General features: G+C 42.8%; 2 protein-coding genes across 3 annotated transcripts in view; both read left to right on the top strand.

The window, feature by feature from the left end:
* The first annotated feature begins 739 nt into the window (after window positions 1-739).
* Window positions 740-14,068, top strand: seh1l (SEH1-like (S. cerevisiae)). 2 transcript variants are annotated; one of them, XM_037677178.1, is made up of 9 exons: window positions 740-945; window positions 1,322-1,372; window positions 1,537-1,683; window positions 1,770-1,981; window positions 5,605-5,703; window positions 5,793-5,933; window positions 6,105-6,259; window positions 11,149-11,302; window positions 13,624-14,068. In XM_037677178.1, exons 1-9 carry the CDS (start codon window positions 835-837, stop codon window positions 13,802-13,804), a joined length of 1,251 nt encoding a protein of 416 aa, XP_037533106.1. In that variant the 5' UTR covers window positions 740-834; the 3' UTR covers window positions 13,805-14,068. The 2 variants fall into 2 exon arrangements, with proteins under 2 accessions (XP_037533106.1, XP_037533107.1); XM_037677179.1 differs by lacking the exon at window positions 13,624-14,068 and adding an exon at window positions 13,113-13,424.
* A 2,492-nt stretch (window positions 14,069-16,560) lies between these two features.
* The window catches only part of cep192 (centrosomal protein 192), a 62,922-nt gene continuing 62,676 nt past the window's right edge, over window positions 16,561-16,806 (top strand). The window contains exon 1 of the mRNA XM_037677175.1: window positions 16,561-16,733. Coding sequence (XP_037533103.1) covers window positions 16,561-16,733 — 173 coding nt within the window. The remainder of the gene's footprint in view (window positions 16,734-16,806) is intronic.

The following is a 16,806-nucleotide window of genomic DNA, read 5'->3' as shown; positions in this document are numbered from 1 at the left end:
TTCAGAGACCACCGAGTGGTAAAACATCTGCAGCATGGTCCTGCAAAGACCACCGAGTGGTAAAACATCTGCAGCATGATCCTGCAGATGTTAAAAGACCTGAGTCTCCTCAGAAGAAAAAGGCGACTCTACCCTTTCTTTCAGAGGGCGTTGGTGTTATCTGTCCAGTCCATTTATTGTCTAGGTGGACCCCCAGGTACTTGTAGCAGTCCAGTGTCCACCTTAGTACCTTGATGTTGTTGGGGGGGGGGGGGGTGTTGTGCTGGTCTTCTTCCTGTAGTTCACCTGCAGCTCTTTAGTTTTTCCAGCGTTGAGCTGCAGGTGGTTCTGTCCACTACACCTCTGTATTCAGCTTCCTAGTCACGAGTGATGCAGCCCACAACGGCAGAGTCATCCAGAACTTCTGCAGATGGCAGGATTGTGAGTTGTACCTGAAGTTCCAGGTGTAGAGGAACAGAAACGGTGAGAGGACCGTACCCTGAGGAGTCCCTGTACTGCTCAATATGGTGTCCCAGGTGGTGTTCTGCAGCCTCACATACTGTGGTCGATCTGTGAGGTAGTCTCTGATCCAGGTGACCAGCGAGTCCTTCACCTGCATGGCCTGGAGCTTACTGCGAGCAGGTCTTATGGTGTTAAAAGCATTGGAAAAGTCAAAGAACATGACTCTTGCAATGCTGCCTGCCCTGTTCAGGTGCGTGTAGGCAATATTTGCACAGTTCGTCATTTCTTATCTGGCAACCCCGGCTGTAGCGCCAAAGTCGCACAGACAGAGCAAACACATGACAGGCCTGCTGCTAGCTAATCTCTCCAACTAGTTACGGTGCTGTTGTAGTCATGTTTGTTGCTCGCAGTATCGCGGCAGACCATAAAGATCTAATTCACGATGTTTCATATGATTTTCACGGCCGCAGAATGGCGACTTGCTCCAGTGACCAAAGTGTCAAGGTAGGCTCCGTTCACCTCCGGGGCTAGCATGTTAGCATTACCCACACACAACCACTCTGCTATCTTAATAACAACTCTACTGAACTTACTGGTTTATTTTAGGATGATAGACTTATGATGAGCTCAATTTGATATGTTTTTCTTTAAGCAAATGACACTTTATTTGCTCTGTGTATTGCTAGCATTAGCTGTGTCAAGCTAGTTTGTCAGGCACGGTTGTTTTTAAGTTTGTTTATTGGAAAATAAAGTGCGTCAGCTGCAGCCACTGCGTGTAGTTTGTTAGGAATTGACATGGTTTGAAACTGCATTGTGTGTGTTTGTCATTAGTTTATGAAAGATAATGAAAAGAGCACCACTAACATGAATTGTTTCTCAGGTTTGGGACAAAAGTGAGAATGGAGAGTGGCTTTGCACAGCCAGCTGGAAGGTAAACAAAAACAACCCGCTGGCTTCAATCACACATTCCTGCTGTGCAATGCAGCTCATATACTACGTTTGTCTACTTCTCTGTATTTCACAATATTGACTCACGAGAAAGTGAAAAGGCATTGGAGGAGTTGCTCATGGGAAGCTCTTGTGTCTTCCTTGCAGACACACAGTGGATCAGTATGGAGAGTGACCTGGGCCCATCCAGAGTTTGGGCAGGTTCTAGCTTCCTGCTCCTTTGATAGAACAGCTGCTGTTTGGGAGGAGATTGTAGGGGAGTCCAATGACAAACAGAGAGGGTTGAGCCACTGGGTTTGTATGACTTCAACACACGTTTAAACTGGGACACAAGTTTGACACAAGTTCTAATCAAAGTGGGTTTTGTTGTTCTTCTGTAGATCAAGAGAACCACACTGGTGGACAGCAGAACGTCAGTGACTGATGTGAAGTTTGCTCCTAAACACATGGGTCTGATGCTGGCCACCTGCTCTGCGGATGGAGTAGTGCGGATTTACGAGGCTCCTGACGTGATGAACCTGAGCCAGTGGTCCCTGCAGCATGAAATCTCCTGCAAGCTCAGCTGCAGCTGCATATCTTGGAACCCTTCCAGGTTAGACAACGTTTTCACCTAGCATCGAACGCTGTTGAGATGATAAAATGCATAGCATGTTTAAAAAAAGAATGCATTAAAAAAAAAAGAGTACTTCTCAGGTCATTTATTGTATCCCACAGCTCAGCAAATGTTAAAAAAAAAAAAACTTTTTCTTTTAAAGCTTTGCTGAGCAGTTGCAGCCTTGTTATTATGCAGAAACTGGCATGAAAGGATATTGGTATAATTTTTTAATTCAACTTTTTCATTATACATAAAATTCAAGTGCAAGTCGTTATTAAAATCTAGAACATCCTTTAGTATACATTTTTGTAAGTTTATTAACTGGATATTCTGATTAGCAATTGTCTCACATAGTTTATTTATTATTATGTTTTTTACTCTGTTGTGTGTTTTGAAGTGCTTTATAAATCAAGCATGACTGGATTAGAACTACACCTCTGTGTTAAAGTGAACAATAAAACAAGATATTGCAGATATTGTAAGGCAAAACAATACCCATAGTTTGAAGCAGATGTCCTGAGCCTGGTTCTGCTGGAGGTTTCTTCCTGTTGAAGAGAGTTTTTTCCTTTCCACTGTCTCCTTTGTTCTTGTTCAGTATGGGAGGCTGTGACGTAGTGAAGATTCAACACAATCTGCTGTTTCCTTAAATAAATACTTTTACTAATTGGCTTTTTTATATATATATATATGAATGTTTCTGTTCAGTGTCCTGAGACGACTTTGTTGTAACTTGGTGCTGCACAAATAAACTGAACTGAATTGATTAAAACTGTTTTTTAAATTTATATTAAAAGTCTGAAACCAGAAATGCATGTTCTCAGGCAGCAGCGTCGTGTTTTTCTAGTTTTTAATGTATTTCTTTTTGTCCAGATGACATCATTAAATCTTACAATTCTGAACAGTTTAAATTAAACCTCCAATTTAATTTTCGTCGCTTCAGTTTCACAGTTTTTGTGTTTTACGTTTCTGCTCACTTTTCTCAAAGTGGGGCAGCACGGTGGCTCAGTTGGTAGAGCTGCCGCCTCTTGGTCGCCGGATCGAATCAGGATTCGATGCCAGGGGCCTTTCTGGGTGGAGTTTGCATGTTCTCTCCGTGCATGTGTGGGTTTCCGCCCACAGACCCAAACATGCATGTTTGACTGATTGGTGACTCTAAAATTGTCTCTAGGTGTGAGTGAGAGAGTGAATGGTTGATTGTCTTGTTTGTCTATGTGTCCCTGTGATGGACTGGAGACCTACCATACCATACCATACCATACCAATTTATTTATATAGCACTTAAAACAGCAACAAGGCCAACCAAAGTGCTGTACAAAAGAACACAACCATGCACAGCAGACAGGAAAACATAAAATAGAAATACAGATACAAATAGCAGCAGGAGCTAACTAAAATGGCCAACAGAGTAGAGAACAGACCGGACCAAAACAAATCACACCGTGTTAAAGGCAAGCGAATAGAAGTGGGTCTTCAAGCGAGACTTAAAGACTGAGAGTGTGGGAGCCTGCCGGACACTCAGTGGCAACTCATTCCACAGTCGTGGACCTGCAACAGAGAAAGCCCTGTCACCTCTGAGCTTACGACGGGTTTCTGGGACTGAGAGAAGCATCTGGTCTGCTGACCTCAGAGAGCGCGGTGGGACATATGGCTGCAGAAGGTCAGTGAGATAGGATGGGGCGGAACTGTTCAGTGATTTAAAAACATACATGAGAATTTTGAAATGGATCCGAAGGTGAATGGGTAGCCAGTGCAGGGAGGCCAAAACTGGCGTGATGTGCTCTCTATAGCCTGTACCAGTTAAAAATCGGGCTGCAGCATTTTGGACCAGTTGTAGATGAGCAATGGAGGACTGACTGATTCCAAACAGAAGTGAATTGCAGTAATCAAGCCTAGATGTTATGAAGGCGTGGATCACTGTCTCAAGGTTCTTTTTGGAGAGTATAGGCTTCAGCTTAGACAGCCGTCTCAGCTGAAAAAAACAGGATTTGACCATCATGTTTACGTGACTGTTGAGTTTTAAGGACGGGTCCATTATCACCCCCAGATTAGTCACCTTTTGTTTCTCTAGCGGGGCTAGAGAGAAAAGGTCAATGTCATGGTTCATGAGTGAGCCACTGGGATGGAACAGCATGACTTCAGACTTCTTCTCATTGAAGCTTAAGAAGTTTAAAGCCATCCAGTCCTGGATGTCAGCCAGGCAGTCAAGAAGAGGCTGAATAGAGCGTGTGCCTCTGTGCCTCAGGGGGAAGTAAATTTGGCAATCATCGGCGTAGAAATGAAAGGGTATGTCGTGTTTGCGGAAGATAGCACCTAGTGGCAGCAGGTATAAAGAAAAGAGAAGGGGACCGAGGATGGACCCCTGCGGTACCCCCCACTGGAGCGCTGTCGATGCCGAACTAGAATCTTTGATATTGACACAGAAGGTTCTGTCAGATAGGTAGGACCCAAACCATTTAAGGGCTGACCCTATGATGCCCACCCACTGCTCCAGTCTAGAAATGAGGATCTTGTGGTCGATGGTGTCAAAAGCAGATGTCAGGTCCAATAGGACCAACAGCACAGAATCACCTGCGTCTGTGGAAATGAAAATGTCGTTAAAAACCTTCAGTAGAGCAGTTTCAGTGCTATGGAGAGATTTGAAGCCAGATTGGAATAACTCTAGGATAGTGTGATCCCCCAAAAACTGTTTCAACTGAGACTCCACAATTTTTTCCAGTAGTTTAGAGGTGAATGGGAGTCTGGAGACAGGCCGGAAGTTGGACATGACTGAGGGGTCAAGGTTAGGTTTTTTCAGGAGGGGCTGGACAGCAGCATGTTTAAAAGTCTTTGGCACCACACCTGAGGATAAACTGCTATTCAGAATAGCGAGGATAAAAGGACCCAGGGTAGGAAAAACTTCCTTTAGCAGTCGAGGGGGGACCACATCAAAGGGGGAACCAGATGGTTTCATGCTGCACATTACCTGCTCCAGAGAGGACAGAGAGATGGGCTCAAAGTGGTCAAACACAGCCACACACTGAGATGGGATGGACAGATCATGAGCTGGTGGAGAAATGAGTGCCCGGGTGTTTGCCACTTTTTCTAAAAAGAAATGGAGGAAGTTTTCACACAGCTCAGTTGAGGCTTCCAGAGGTGAAGGCTCACTGAGGTGTAGAACTGAGTTCAGGGTGGAGAAGAGAACTCGGGGGTTGTGGGAGTTGGAGACAATTAAATCAGAGATTTAGGTGTCCCCCGCCTCTCTCACAATATGGACACCAGTGACTAAAAGGAAGAAGCATCTGTCAGTGTTTCCTCCTAGATAACGTGTCATGGCAGGGTGCTCCTCTTGTCTGTGATTTTTGTTGCCGGGTGGAAGAGACGGAGACACGTCTGAGCTGCCCGCTGTTTGTACCGACAACCCACAGTGTTTGAGCAGGGTGGGGTTCGGGGGGTGGGGGTGTTTCAGCGTGAGGAAACCGTCAGTGCTGGTTAAAAAGTTTAGTGGTGCTTCTTGTGTGTTAGCCACATCTAGCTTTATTTTATTTATTTACAAAAATCAGTTTCCAGACTTGAACACAAGGTAAACATAGCTGTTTTTTAATTCACGTCTGTGTAATGTTTTGTCTTCTTCGTGTCCCCAGCTCTCGTGCTCACCCTCCAATGTTTGCAGTAGGAAGTGATGACAGCAACGTAACGTACGGAGGGAAGGTCCAGATCTACGAGTACAATGAAAACACGCGGTAGGTGTCGTTGTGAGTGGAGCTCATGCAATCCAGGAGTTTTACGATGTAAAGTGTTTTCTTCTTTTTGTTTCTCTTGTGTTTCAAAGGAAGTACAGTAAAGCAGAGACACTGATGACGGTCACCGACGCAGTCCATGACATCGCGTTTGCTCCGAACTTGGGACGATCTTTCCATGTGCTCGCCATCGCAACAAAAGATGTCCGGATATTTAAGCTTGTTCCTCTGAGGTGCCATCTTTATTGTTTCCCATCTCCATAATTATTGTTTTTATTTGAAAACGCAGTGAAATCTTTGAAATCCTGCATTTCATGTAGACGTTAGCCCAAACGTTTTCACTCCCTAACGTCAGATGACCTGAAATGGGAGATCAAACTGGTTTTTCTGGATCTTTGTGGCAGGAAAGAGAGCACCACTACAGGACCAACCAAGTTTGAGGTGCAGATTGTTGCCCAGTTTGACCACCATAACTCCCAGGTGTGGCGCGTGAGCTGGAATATCACCAGCACCCTGCTGGCTTCCTCTGGGGATGATGGCTGTGTACGGCTGTGGAAAGGTTGGAGGCTGTTGTTGTTGTGGATCGTCACGTGTTTTCTTTGTTCTCGTTGCAGCTGCACTTTGACATGGTTTTGTGTTGCATGTTACTTTTGTTATTGCTTGCCAGCAAAGCGTGTTTTGCCCATGTGTGTGTTTATCTTAAACTTTTCTGATGGATCAGTGGGTGAATTTTCATAACTTTCAGGAAATGATCATTGCATAGACATTTACAACCAGACTGACTGTTGAAGTCAACAGCTGTTGTGATGGCAGACACAACAAAACAAACTACCGTACTTTCCACCGTACACGTCGCACCACCATATAAGTCGCATCAGTACAAATATGTCGAATAAAGTGGAAAAAACCATAAATACGTCCCATCTATTATGTGTCGCTGATGTGTCACGTGACGGCAGCGTGCACGGGAGGACTTTAACAAGAATTTAACAAGATTGACACCTAAAAACAATTATTTGTTTGCTCGAAGTTATAGTAAAGTTGTGTTTCAGTTGAACTTTTCCTTGTAACACTTTACAATAAGGTACACAAAACAAGATTAACTACTAGGGAACGCCTCAGGAACGAATCAGGAACAAACCAGTAGGTAATGGTCAGGTACTGATTAAGTAATGACAGGTTCCTCAGTAAGAGCTTGGTATGATGCTTCACCACATCAGTGAACAAATAGCCAGGCAATGGTTTGATAATCAGACATAGTTAAGATGACACCAGTACAAGATTATGAAACTGATCATGTCTTTCATCAATATGTTTACAAAAGAGAAACTCCAGTAAAGTCAGTAACCACTAGGAAACTGGTTTTTGACCATTACGACCCATGTTCTCGTTGTATCTCGGTGCAATTATAATGAAGCTTATTCTGATTCTTCTTCTGACCTCACTGGTGCAGAGTTTATTCAGAACCCACATGGAGACTTTCTCCTCTGTTTCTGGGGTAACAAACCAGTAGTCCCCTAATAACGCTTGGCTGTGTGTTCCCCAGTAAGTACTGGTTAAGTACCCATTAGCTCCTGAGGCGTTCCCCAGTAGTTAATCAAAATTTGTGTACTTATTGTAAAGTGTTACCCGTTTCCTTAACAGCACTTTGATGATCAGATCAGCTGCATTTCTCCTGGGTGGTGCAGCAAAATGCAGCTGATCTGTCGTTTGCTCCAGGAGCTCTGGAGCGAGACGAAGGTGGCTTGGTATGGCAAACCAAGTGTCTCATTAATAACCATTTGTACCTATTAATGAGACACTTGGCTTGCCATATTAGTCGAGCGCCCTCTAGTGGCTGAAAATGGTAGTGTTCAATATTTTCCATGTCAGAATGAATGAAATCGTCAGATCGCAGCCAAAAATTGAGTTATGAATATGGGAAAAAACATAAACACGTCGCTTCGCTGTATGCGTCGCTTCGCTGTATGCGTCGCTTCGCTGTATGCGTCGCTTCGCTGTATGCGTCGCTTCGCTGTATGGCCTGCTTCGCTGTATGGCCTGCGTCGCAGGCATGCGTCGCAGGCATGCGTCGCAGGCATGCGTCGCAGGCGCTGATTTATGCAAAAACCAGCGACTTATACAGTGGAAAAATACGGTACACATGGCTGTAACTCAGCCAGTTCCACAGATGAGCTCAAAATTGTTGGAAGTCATCCCCTACACATGCTCTGACTGCATGAGGTCTGCTTTTAAAAACTTTGCCATCTGGCTGTTAGCAAAATATCTTGGGAACCACTGGATTGGTTTTAATGAAGCTTTGAGACCGTAATCATCTGATGTACATCTACACTTAATTATCTGTTGGAGTCAACCCAATGTAGTTTTATGTATCAAATAATTCTTGCCATAAGCCTCTTAGTAAGAGCAGTAATTCATGTAATCGTCTGTGAGCAGTCACTAGTTCTTGTTTTTCTGTCTTTAGACCAATTAAGGAACTACTAATGTAACAAAGTTAAAATGTACATTTTTCCACATGTTCTTTGTGTGGCCCGCATCATATTTTACATTAGTTTCAAACTTCACTGAAACTGATGAACACATGGTCAAAGCAAACCATTAAAAGCACTCGAACGTGAAATTATCAGAATACAGACGTTTAACATTCTACAATATTTATTCAACAAATGTGGTTTGTAGAACATGAACAAAGTGGCAAAGAACAGCATTTAGCATGTCTAATATTTTTACTATCAATCTTTTTTACATCTGACATGTAATAAATAACGTGTCGGGTGTCCACTCGTTGTCCTCAAGGGCCTCTGTCCAGCTTCAACACACCTGGATCAACGGTTCAGATATCTCTTATGTCCTGCAGAAGCCTGCTAATCACCCACTGAGTCAAGGCAGGTGTGTTGAAGCAGAGAAACTTCTAAACCATGCAGGGTGGTGGCCCTTCAGGTCCAGGATTGGACTCCCCATGTATAGGATGAAAAGTGCCACTCTTTTACTTTTGTTACAGAATCACCAGTGAAAATGACGAGTACTATTATTGAGTTTAAACATTAGTACATAGCTTCACATTATTGACTGTACTGTTTGTTAAAAAGAGTACTAGATGGATATTATTATTAATAATTGTGTGGTGAATGACTCAGTGCTGCCACTAGGAGGCAGTGGAGTCAAAGTGAAGTTGTGCCTTCAGCTTGTCACTTTCTGCACTTTGGTAAATGTACAGGCGCCAACACACACAGAGGATTGAAACGATCCAAACAGGCGAGGAGAGCAGCAACGACTGTGTTTTTATCATCATCTGCACTTTTTATACATGCAAACGGTTCTTTATGGTACCACGTTGTGGAAAATAGAGGCGTTCACTGGACGAATGCTTCTGCTGTTCATGCCTGAGTTTTAAACTTTTAATGTTGAGAAATAATTGACACTAGCTGTTTTGGTCGAACCATGGAAACATTATGCATCGTCTCATGCGATATTGCGAGTCGTTGCTCACAAAATATTTGTTGTGAATGACTTTTAGCTACGACTGCATACAATTTTAGCTCAATATGTATATTTTTTCATTCAACCTTTATTTAACAGGTAAATCCCATGGAGCCTTGACTCATTTACAAGAGACCTGATTTCAACAAATATGTGTTCAGATATGTGTTGGGGGTCAGTGTCAACAGCTACCACACCAAGTATAAGGCCATTATCTGTAAATTTGACTGAGTTACAGTAATTTTAGTTTTCTAAGGTCAGTCAGGTCAGTGTGGCAGACATCTTGAACTGAGTTGACTCCAAAAGTTAACAAGTTACAGGCTTATATCCAGTGATTACTGGAATTTACAGACTATTGAGCGCACCCACTAAATAATAATAATAATTTTGTACATGTATAAGTCGCGGGTGTCCGCGTTGTAACATGAGGTATTTACATAGAATTTTTTTTGTAACTTTGAATTAAATGTACTGGTAACATACACAAATATGTACAGTAAATGTTTTTTTTTTTTTTCCTGAACAGTGTCAGTAACATGGCTGATTAAAAAAATAAAATAAAATACAGTAGCCTACCAGGAAGTCACTGATCCCTACCTTCATATTACTGCTGCACAAGTTTGTGCTGTCCTCCTGCTCCACCGTCAGGATCCACTGGCAGCAGTGCATGCAGGGAGGGGGGACTCCCCCACCCCACTCACCATTCTCTCCTGCCCTCCCTGTTTCATTGATCCACTGTGACCTGTTCGGTATTTCATTGGTCAGATTTTTTTAACCTTTATTTATACAGGTAGTCTCATTGAGTCACGAGGGCCCACCCCCCAAGAGAGACGTGTACTGGGCAGCTGGGCACCCGGGTGTGACGAGTAGGCCTGTCACGATAACAAATTTTGCTGGGCGATTAATTGTCTCAGAAATTATTGCGATAAACAATAATATTGTTTGAAATTTAACAATAATTAATTGTCACATTTTAGAAGTGTTGATTTTTTGGAGTGTAGTACCTTTTCTAACCACCTGATGGCAGTGTAAGACTGTTTGAACCAAAGGATGGATCGTTGGGCAGCGTGTCTCTTTAAGAAAAATGTGAGGGAGGCCCCTTGACGTGACATGGGCTGACATGGCGGAGCTCTTAAGAGGAGCTCGTTGGTGATTTAAGCTTTTTAGCGTTTTTCACACAAAGCTTTTAATAAAAAATCAGTAAACAAGTTCTCAGCTTCTTTTTGCAGAGAAAAACAACTTTTTACACGAAGGCACGGGTTTCAACCGTGAATTTTGGAGCTTCGACAAGACGGAGGTTTATTCCTGGGGTCGGCCTGTTAGCTTAGCTTCTCAGCTTAGCTGCTTTTAACGATCCACAAATGTGATTTTGGATCGTTAAAACTGATTTTAAAGAGAAAGGGAGGGGTCAGTGAAGAGCACCAGAGTTGAGCTTTTTGTCATCCAGTGTCTTCAGTAGAAAGAGAGACATGAAGAAACGATCAAGCCGACAAATGAAAACGAGGTTGATAATTTCATCCATCACGTGATTAATTGATTTATTGTTTATCGCGACAGGCCTAGTGCTGAGGCTAAATGTTTTGGCGGCATGAAGCTTGTTAGCCTGTCCAAAAATAAATAAATAAATTGGCCACAGTATAGTAAAAGCCGCGGTGCTCAAAGTATGTGAAAAAGGTCTGGAAATGCTGCACTTCCTGCAAGTTTCATTGATTCATGAGGCGTTTTGGTAACAGACATGAACACATGCTCTCACAGCAAAAACATTATTGTGCTCCCTCGTCTTATGGTGGTGGACCACAGTTAAATAATCCTGTTTGATCACACTGGATGTAACGTTTTAAATAAATAAAATCACTAGGATGCACTGAGTCGGTAAAAGACGATGCGTTGATCGTGTTTGCTGCCCAGGATGAAACCTTTTGTTCTTATGACGGCGCTGAACGTTGATGTCCCCTTCTGTCTGTGCAGCTAACTACATGGACAACTGGAAGTGCACAGGCATCCTGAAGGGGGACGGCAGCCCGCTGACAGGCTCATCTGGTCAACCCACAGCCATGAGCACCATGGTGGGCTCCTCCCTCCAGACCTCCCAGAATGCCCTGAATGGGATGTCAGCAGGAAGGTAGGTGGTGTCGTGTGTCTGACGCCACTCACCCAGTCCAAGACTCCAGTCAGAACTGACAACTTTACTAAGCCTCACAGTGACTGGGAGTGCAGCTGCCCACTGACACACCTCCTGGACTCGCACTGACCTCGTGCTGCCCCGATGCAAAGAGCTTGGCTTCTGGCATCCAGCTAACGGGTTGTGTGGAGCTGGTCACTTCCTGATTTGGATTCATGCATGCCGAAAGAGTGGTGTCGTGTTTCCACTTTGTATCTCTAGTTTAAGGGCCAGCTGTTTAAAGTAAATTTGTTTTATACGAGTTTGATATGCAACCGTTAATTGATTTGATCATTTTTGTTTGGTGGCCTCGCCATGCGAATGTTTGTATCCAAACCATCTCAACAAATCTGACAATTTTCAGTTCGAGATGAGCAATAAAATTTATTTAAAGCTCTTCTCATTTTTCTCTTAAGAATCTATCCTCCTCGAGCGAGCTCCGCCAAACTCTTTGCCAAGTGGAGGAAAACTTAAATCAGCCTCATTAACACCTGTAAACTCTGACTGTGGGACATTAATACAGCCATTTTCAAAACCAACATATTTAGCTTCAAATGTTAAGAAATTAGCTTCATAAACGTTAGATTTATAAGCAATCAAATATGTCTTATTTCATTAAGACTTATGGATGCTAAACAAAACTTAAAAATTTAACTTTAAATTTTATTTCTACTTGTTTGTTGGAAAATGAGCATTTATGGTTTTGCCATAATCTCAATAAAATCATGTTTAAAATGAATTACCGTATTTTCCACCGTGCATGTCGCACCGCCCTATAAGTCGCATCCGTCCAAATATGTCTGATAAAGTGAAAAAAATCCATAAATACGCCACTTTGCCGTGTACGTCGCATCTATTATGCTTCACCGCTGACGACCTGGAAACGTGTGCCAGTGTTGGGCTGCCAGATGGCGGCCATGCACGGGAAGACTTTGAACAAGAATTTAACAAGATTAACACGTCAAAACAGTTATTTGTTTGCTTGACATTATAGCAAAGGTGTGTCTCAGTTGAACCTTTCCTTAATAAATGCACGTTAATGGTCCAGTCAGCTGCATTTCTCCTGGGTGGTGCAGCAACATGCAGCTGATTTGATGTTTGCTCCAGGAGTTCGGGAGCGAGACAAAGGTGGCGCTATGGCAAGCCAAGTGTCTCGTTAACAGCCACCTTTACCTATTAAAGACACACTTGGCTTGCCATTTTGGTCGAGGGCCCTCTAGTGGCTGAAATGAAAATGGTAGTGTTCAATATTTTCCATGTCAGAATGAATGACATCATCAGATCTCAGCCAAAAATTGATTTATAAATATGGGAAAAAAATATAAATACGTCGCTTCGCTGTATACGTTGCAGGAATGCTAATTTATATAAATACATAAAAACCACTGTGACTTATACGCTGTAAAATACGGTAAATAAGATGGATCAGTCCATTTGGCATGAAATGAAGCCGGGATGAAAAGTGCCAGGAAACATAATTTGGATGAAATGAGTTTTTAGCCTGCGATGGCTGTATTTGTGTTCACTTTAACAACCTTAGATGTAACACAGCCTCCACTTGACTCTGTTCCTGTCTGAATGCTCATGTTGTCTAACCTTTGTAACAAAAACCCATGTGCTGTGTGACGTTGTTTCTCAGATTAGCTTCTTTAATTGTACGATTGTTTGATCTGTTGTAGACACTTGTTTTCCCTCGAGCATTTCAGTGACCTGTCAACAAAAAGTGTGTGTGTTGGACTTAATTTCTTATTTTATTGCTTGTTGCATGCAGGATTGCCAAAAGAGCTTCGTTTGCTCCTCCCCTGCGGCAGCTGACCTCTCCAAAGATAAACCAGAGTCCTGCATATTACTAATGTACTTGTACTTCAACCATTTACCTGTTTCACAACTTGTTTGAAACCTAAAACAGTTTTTATCACATTTTATGTCTGAGTACTTGGTCATCGCTGATTAAAGTTTTGTTGGCATGGAGACGGCGTGCATGGACTTGACTCCCTCCGTTTTGTTTTGTGTCATGTGACAGAGCTTCACTGGAGTCAGATAACCTGGCTACACGTACACCTTTGATAAATAAATCACTGTTGCACCCTACTTGCTATATTTCTTTTGTTTCTAAAGTGTACATGCATCGTTCCTCCTTTTAATTTTTCATTTCTACTTCCTTTTATGTGTTTCCCTTTTTTACATTTTTGTTGTGCTTCTTTCCCCTTTCTCTTTTATTGTTGTTCTTATTGTCACCCCCACTCCCCCTTCTTTTTTTTGTTTACCTCTTGTTGCTCTAGGTATTTCTTCCCACCCCTGGATCCTCCCAGAGCAGGGAGCAGGTACGGCCACCTGCTCCCTCCCTCCTCCCTCATAGAGCACTGTGATGCTGAGCCTCTTACTCAGCCTCAGCAGCAGACTCTTTCCCACAGAAGCTCCTCTAGAGTTCTGCTGTCCTTGCCAGAAGCTGAAGAGCAATGATTTTAGACATGTTTTTTTCTTTCTGTGTGTATTTTAATTGGACAAAGGTAAAGGATACAGCGTCTTGGAAAAATATTCATAACCCTTGAACTTTTGCACATTTCGTCACGTTGTAAATACAGACTTCAAAGGATGCAGCTGTAATTTTATGTGTTATACCAGGAGCTGCTTCTCACATTAATGCTCTCCTGGCTCAGTCTGTTGGTTTAAGTGGGCGGCCATGTCTCGGTAGGTTCACAGTTATGCTGACCTCTGCGTTTATAGAAAGACAGAACAGAGCTTGGGCTGTTCAAAGATTAGGATCCATCCATTCGTCCATCATCTTTACCCGCTTCTTCCTTTTCGGGTTGTGGAAGTCACTGGTGTCCATGTCCAGGAGTCACTGTGCGAGAGGTGGGGGACACCCTGGACAGGTCTCCAGTCCATCACAGAGACACAGAGACAAATGAGACAAACAACCATTCACTCTCTCACTCACACCTAGAGACAATTTAGAGTTACCAATCAGTCTAACATGCATGTTTTTGGTCTGTGGGAGGAAACTGGAGTACCTGGAGTAAACCCACAGCACAGCAAGATCATGCAAACTCCACCCAGAAAGGCCCAGGCTGGGATTTGAACCGGGGCAACCTGCTAGCTGAGAGGTGGCAGGTCTACCAACTGCACCACCGTGCTATCCACAAAGTATTTTACTGGGATTTGATGTATGAGAACAAAAATTAGCACATCATATTCATTCAACCATTATTTATGAAGGGAAAGGATATCTATCTATATATATATACATATGTATATATATAACAAATGAACGTGAAAAGCGTAGCATACGTTTGTATTCAGCCTCCTTTATTCTGAGGTCCTGAACTCAAATCCTGTTTGTCTCCAGACCTATTAAAAACAAAAACAGTCAACCAGTGTGTAATTTAATCTGTGTAAATAACGCCGTTTTGTGAAATCTCAAGAGGCTCCAAAGATTTTTAGTGGTCAAACAGAATCATGAAGACCAAGGAAGACACCAGACAGATCAGGGATAAAGTTATTGAGACTTTTAAATCAGGTTATAAAACCTTATCCTAAACTTGGTTATGTGACAAACGGAGAGTTCAGGGGTTGTGAATCTTTTTTCCAACAATAGTTATTAAGTAAAAAAAATCACTTCAGTCTTTTAATAACTACCAATAAAACCTGTGTTTTGTATAAATTTAAAACAGAATTCAAGTAAAAATGAGACATTTTTTATCATTTTTTTAGTCTAGTTTTTAGATTTAAGTTCAGTTACATCCACTTCTTGTTTCTGAGGCCATCTGAAAATGTCAGCTTGGAAATGGGGAATTTATTTAGGATTGTGGAAATAAGATTATTTTAAACAAGTTCCTTTTTGTAAAAGTAAAAAAGGGGCATGACGAGTAACTGAGCAGCATGTGAGACAACTCAGTGGAAATATGAGATGATTCATCGTGCAGACATCAGAAATGAATTCCAGTTTTTCCATCTTGATCCTGGTTCTTGCATCCCAGATGTTTGTGGTTTTGCAGAGAAACTCCGTCAGCTGCTGTGTGGGGCTCAGCTTTGTGTGACCAGCTGCCCTGCTGAAGTGTCGCTGAGCAAGACGATGAATCCTCAGTCTAAGGCTGTTTTGTGAATGTCACATGACTCTTGTGCTACTTGAGAATTTTTTTTAAATTTGGTGATTGTTTATTTTGTGTAATAAACAAATGAACAGACATTGTGTGAATTGTCAGTTCTTTTTCCACAAGGCTGTCTTAATGAAGGCACTAACAGCTGCTTCACATGACACTTGGCTTGTAACTTGTCTTTTTAGGCTCGAGTAAAAAAAAAAAGTCTTTAACCAAGATCTCTTTTTAAATCCACTGTTAATAAATGTGTTACTTTTATTTCCATTAATGGGTTTTTTTCAGTGTTTATTCTAAAATAGGCATCTCCTTTTCTTTAATTTTACAGCTAGAAATCAGATTAACGGGTTAATTTCCCAAAACGGACCGAGCAACTGAAGACTGACACAAATCCTGACCAATCACGAGTTATTATTTGCTCCGCCTCCTGTAATTTTTGGCCAATCAGACTATTCATTCGCTTTAGGCCCCGCCCGTATAATATGACGCTCACGCGGGCTTCCTGTGAATCTGGGCGCTGATCTTTTAGAACCAACTTCCACAGTTTGGTTGAAACTCCTTTTTTTTTAATAACGATAAGCATGAACGTTGGGACGTAACATTTGGAGCGTAGATAAACATTACAGCGTGTTTGAGGTAGTTTTAAAGACTCAACTTGAGCTGTAGAAGAACGCTTCATGTCGGCCCGCGCCTGCAGTGTGAGCGTGAGTTGATTAATGAACGTCAACATTTTGATCACTCATGATCAGAAACTGAAAGTTATTTAACGGGTCGGTGCATCACTTTGTGAATGTTTAAATGCTGCCTGGAAGTTGTCGTTTTGTGAAGCTCAACCGTCGAAAGAAGATCAAGTTTGAGGGGTGCGGACAAGTTTGACCAAGTCCTCTTGTTTTTAGCAACAAGCTAAGTTACAGTGAACTGTTGCTAACTGGACCAGGTCTCGGTTTAAGAGCTGACAGGTCCACGTGCCTGCACGGTGGCACACACAAAGAAAACGGGAATGGATGATACAAAACTCTTCAAACATTGCTGCTCACAGTTGTGCTTGAACTCGCATTTTATTTTTTCTCCCTCCAACAGGTCATGGTCTTGACCTGAGCCAGTCCTGCCCCTCGTTCAGACATGGCGGACAGTTCGTACAGGCTGGAGGATGAAGCCTTCCCCAGTTTCCTCAGCAGGTCTCTGGACAGCACCATCGGTCGGGCCACCCTGGGGAATGTGACCCTGGGCTCAGGTCCGGGTCTGCCTGTGGCTGCTTCCACTGTGGCCAAGATTAGACCCGGCTCTGACAACAGGTGGGTGGGTGCAGCTTCCAACAGGGGGGTGGGTGCAGCTTCCAACAGGTGGGTGGGTGCAGCTTCCAACAGG

This window comes from Nematolebias whitei, chromosome 5 (assembly GCF_014905685.2).
Source record: "Nematolebias whitei isolate Nwh7 chromosome 5, NemWhi1, whole genome shotgun sequence".
NCBI classification, from domain to species: domain Eukaryota; kingdom Metazoa; phylum Chordata; class Actinopteri; order Cyprinodontiformes; family Rivulidae; genus Nematolebias; species Nematolebias whitei.
This window is presented reverse-complemented; position numbering and strand designations above follow the sequence as displayed.

Bases quoted from the DNA above. Each gene is read 5' to 3' on its own strand.
- seh1l (XM_037677178.1), top strand. From the start codon at position 835: ATGTTTGTTGCTCGCAGTATCGCGGCAGACCATAAAGATCTAATTCAC. The intron at 1,373-1,536 runs GTAAACAAAAAC...TCTTCCTTGCAG, and splicing joins TTTGCACAGCCAGCTGGAAG to ACACACAGTGGATCAGTATG. The intron at 1,684-1,769 runs GTTTGTATGACT...GTTCTTCTGTAG, and splicing joins AGAGAGGGTTGAGCCACTGG to ATCAAGAGAACCACACTGGT.